This window comes from Macrobrachium rosenbergii, chromosome 16 (genome assembly GCF_040412425.1).
Source record: "Macrobrachium rosenbergii isolate ZJJX-2024 chromosome 16, ASM4041242v1, whole genome shotgun sequence".
Taxonomy (NCBI): Eukaryota; Metazoa; Arthropoda; class Malacostraca; order Decapoda; family Palaemonidae; genus Macrobrachium; species Macrobrachium rosenbergii.
Genome location: NC_089756.1, coordinates 3,088,828 through 3,091,965, shown reverse-complemented (window position 1 = coordinate 3,091,965; position 3,138 = coordinate 3,088,828). Strand labels below are relative to the sequence as shown.

At 47.9% G+C, this 3,138-nt stretch overlaps 1 protein-coding gene across 1 annotated transcript; it reads right to left on the bottom strand.

Annotated features, from left to right (window-relative positions):
• Nucleotides 1–1,878: 1,878 nt before the first annotated feature.
• LOC136847056 (DNA-binding protein inhibitor ID-2-B-like) lies at nt 1,879–2,712 on the bottom strand. The gene has a single exon (XM_067118299.1). The coding sequence runs from the start codon at nt 2,576–2,578 to the stop codon at nt 2,012–2,014; it is 567 nt and encodes a 188-aa protein (XP_066974400.1). The 5' UTR covers nt 2,579–2,712; the 3' UTR covers nt 1,879–2,011.
• Nucleotides 2,713–3,138: the final 426 nt, after the last annotated feature.

Genomic DNA, 3,138 nt, shown 5'->3' with positions numbered 1-3,138 from the left:
AGAAGGACTCTTTAAAAAGAAGCATTTACTGAAGGATGGACAGATTGCGAGTCCAAGAAGCAGCCAGCTGGAGGTGCCGAGGGGTGTAGGGTGGGTGGTTGGAGGGAGGCGGGCCTCTCCGTCATGGGTAAATCCTCTCGGCTCGGGGCATGGGGTGGGGGATGGGGTGGCGTTGAAGACCAGGTGTTTTGTCATATTCATCGCACAAGATTCTCTTCTTCGTCACATGACGTCGTCGCCGGCTGCCATGGAAGATACAGAAAACTGACATTAATTATGCGGCACTTGGTTTTTCTGCGTCATCTCTCTCTCTCTCTCTCTCTCTCTCTCTCTCTCTCTCTCTCTCTCTCTCTGTAAAATGACACGATCCGTCACTGTCTACGTGTGTGACATTAATGTGAATTCCAAGATACCTGAAGACATCTATGTTAGAAAAATATACTTTAAACGTTAAAAGACATGATGTCAAATTATTACTCATATAGGAACATTGAATAAAACGTGAAAGGGGATCAGTGTCAGTACGAAAACGTTGAATGCTATTTAGACGTTAAAAGCCGCAAAAACAAACAAATGTTACACAATAAAATCAATGTCATTACTGTATAAGATATAAACTGAATGTGGGGAAACTACAATTAAATACATCATCTTTGAACATGAAGAAATAGACCTAATCACTATCAACATACAAATAAAATAACTTTCAGCCACTGAAAAAAAAGAGAGAAAAACTTAACTATCCAAGGCAACACATAACGTATGGTTAAACCGTAAGACACCCACCTCGTTGAGGGCCGAAAAGATGGACGGGGAGGGGGTCCCTCACCCCATGTGGTTGTAACATGGCAGCAGCAGCAGCAGCAACGATGGGGTGGAGAGATGGAGGGAGAAAGAGAGAGGGGGTGGGCACACGGCAATGGTCGCCCCAGCTGGTTGTATTGGTGAAGGTCCAGCTGACATAGAAGAAGGTATCCCAAGGTTCTTGAGAGGGATGGAGACAGGAAGATGAAGGAGGATAGGAAGGGCTAAGTGTGCCCTCGGCGAGATGAGTCATCATCGGCAATCTCGATTTAACATGAAGTAACAACACCTGGTTAATCTCATTTACTGACTGGCCACAACAGGTGTAGAGACAGCAGCTTTGCCTTGTCAACGAGATGGTGCTGGAGGAGTGATCTGTTTTTCTTTTTCTTCTTCTTCTTCTTCTTCTTCTTCTTCTTCCTTTCGTTGGGCAAGGTGAATGAAGGATTAAAAGGTGATCCCAGATGTTGATATGTACTAATGACGATTGGACGCGTCCGTTCAGAGACCGTGCCCACCCAGAAGGTTCACGTCTGATAAGCAATGTATAACATGGGCAAGAACCACCGTTTCCAAGAAGGAAGAGACAGGACAGCGCAGGAGGAAAATTAAAAAATAAATCAAACTCGTTTTCACTTGAAAGGAACAAAAAAAAATATGTAACGAGTCTTTCATTGACAGAATCGCGAGAGAGGGAAAGAGAGAGAGAGAGAGAATGCTGGAAGGTGTTTGGGGTGGTTTATTGATAATTGTAACGGGGGGGAAGGGAAGGGGTGGGGATGCGTTGTTATGAAGGTACAGATATGACAGGGTAACTGTCATACAGGTCAGGGTTACGCCAAAAGCGACCTCCCACCCACCAGCGATGCCACGTACGGGTTTGGGAGTGCGTGGTCGGTCCGCAACATTCCCCCCCCCCCCCTACTTCTTCACCCCTCCTACCCCTGGGGGCTACAGACAGATCCACAACCCCTTCCCCCTCCTCTTCCACTCCTTGATAATCCGTACACATGGCATATTTGGTAACACGCCTTCTGCATCCTTGTGACTTTTTTTTATACATTACATTGGTCCACTTAGAATCACACTCTCTTTGGTGGTTTTATTTAGGGGAACTTTCAACAGACTGTAAATATGTACACTGAGGAGTTTACACACAAATATAAAAAAGTTTGAGAATAAAAATTCCCTACTTCCGTTCACTTCTTCAGAGATTTCTGTGGTTTTTAAAAGACGACAAAACTCCCAGAGGTCTTCTGCAGGTAGCACTTGTAGTACTAGTACTACTGCTGGTGGTGGAACTCGTCTTGCTCCTCTTACTGCTGGTGTCATTGTTAATCGTCGCTGCTGCTGTGGTCGTCTTGCCGCTGACGACGACGTGATTGTCGTTCTTGTTTGTCGCTGAGGCGGTGGCCGACGACGTCGAATTTTTATTGCTGCTGGCGTTCAGAGCCTGCAAGCTGAAGATGGGATTACTGTGGATGGAGGAGGTCAGGTCGGCGATGTCCCCGTTTCCCAGAATGCTGTTGACCGGATGGTGGACAAGAGTGTCCTGCAACTCGACGATGTAGTCGATAACGTACTGAATCACCGCCAGCCTCGACAGCTTCCCAGCCTTGGGGCAGGCGGGCACTAATTGGCGTAGCTTGTCCAGGTAGTCGCGGATTTCTTGTCGCTCCTGCCTGACGTCGGCATGACATCTGTTTGACCTGACGCCGATGGAGTTTGACCTCACGCTGCGGTGACAGCTCTTATTCCAGCTGACTGATTTCATTCCTGAAGGTTGACGAACGACAGTCGAGTGAGTGAAGGAAAGAAGGCAGGCTGCTGAAATGCCTCGAGGTGCCTCTGAGGTCAGGTAAAGGAACCCAGGTGTCTTCTTGAACTCCCTTCGACCACACGCGCGCTTGTACCTCGCGCACACACACACACGCACACACACACACACGCACACTCTTGATTATATCCAGATGTGCACAAATGTTCTTCGAAAAAGGCGAGTATCGACTGTTCTGAAACTCAGCTGGTGTCTTTTCTGGGCGAATTCACAATCGCTGTGGTGATATAGAGCTGTCACTCAGAGTAACGAGAACGTATTATTCGGGCTTGATAGAGGAGAGGCGTGGAACCGACCTCTCTCAGATTTCAGTGCTAACTAAACGTGTTAGAGGGCCACAGCTTCCTCATATACCGTGAGTTCATTGATGCTTCGGTGGTAGCAACAGCATCGCCGGCCCGGTAGCCAATCAGAACTGCGAATCACTCTCCGGTTTCAGCGTGAGCTCCGCCCACCGGCTCCTCCCCCAATCAGAACGCGGTTTCATCGGAGGCCTC

Excerpts from the sequence above, each read along its gene's own strand:
- LOC136847056 (XM_067118299.1), bottom strand. The coding sequence starts at position 2,578 with ATGAAATCAGTCAGCTGGAATAAGAGCTGTCACCGCAGCGTGAGGTCA.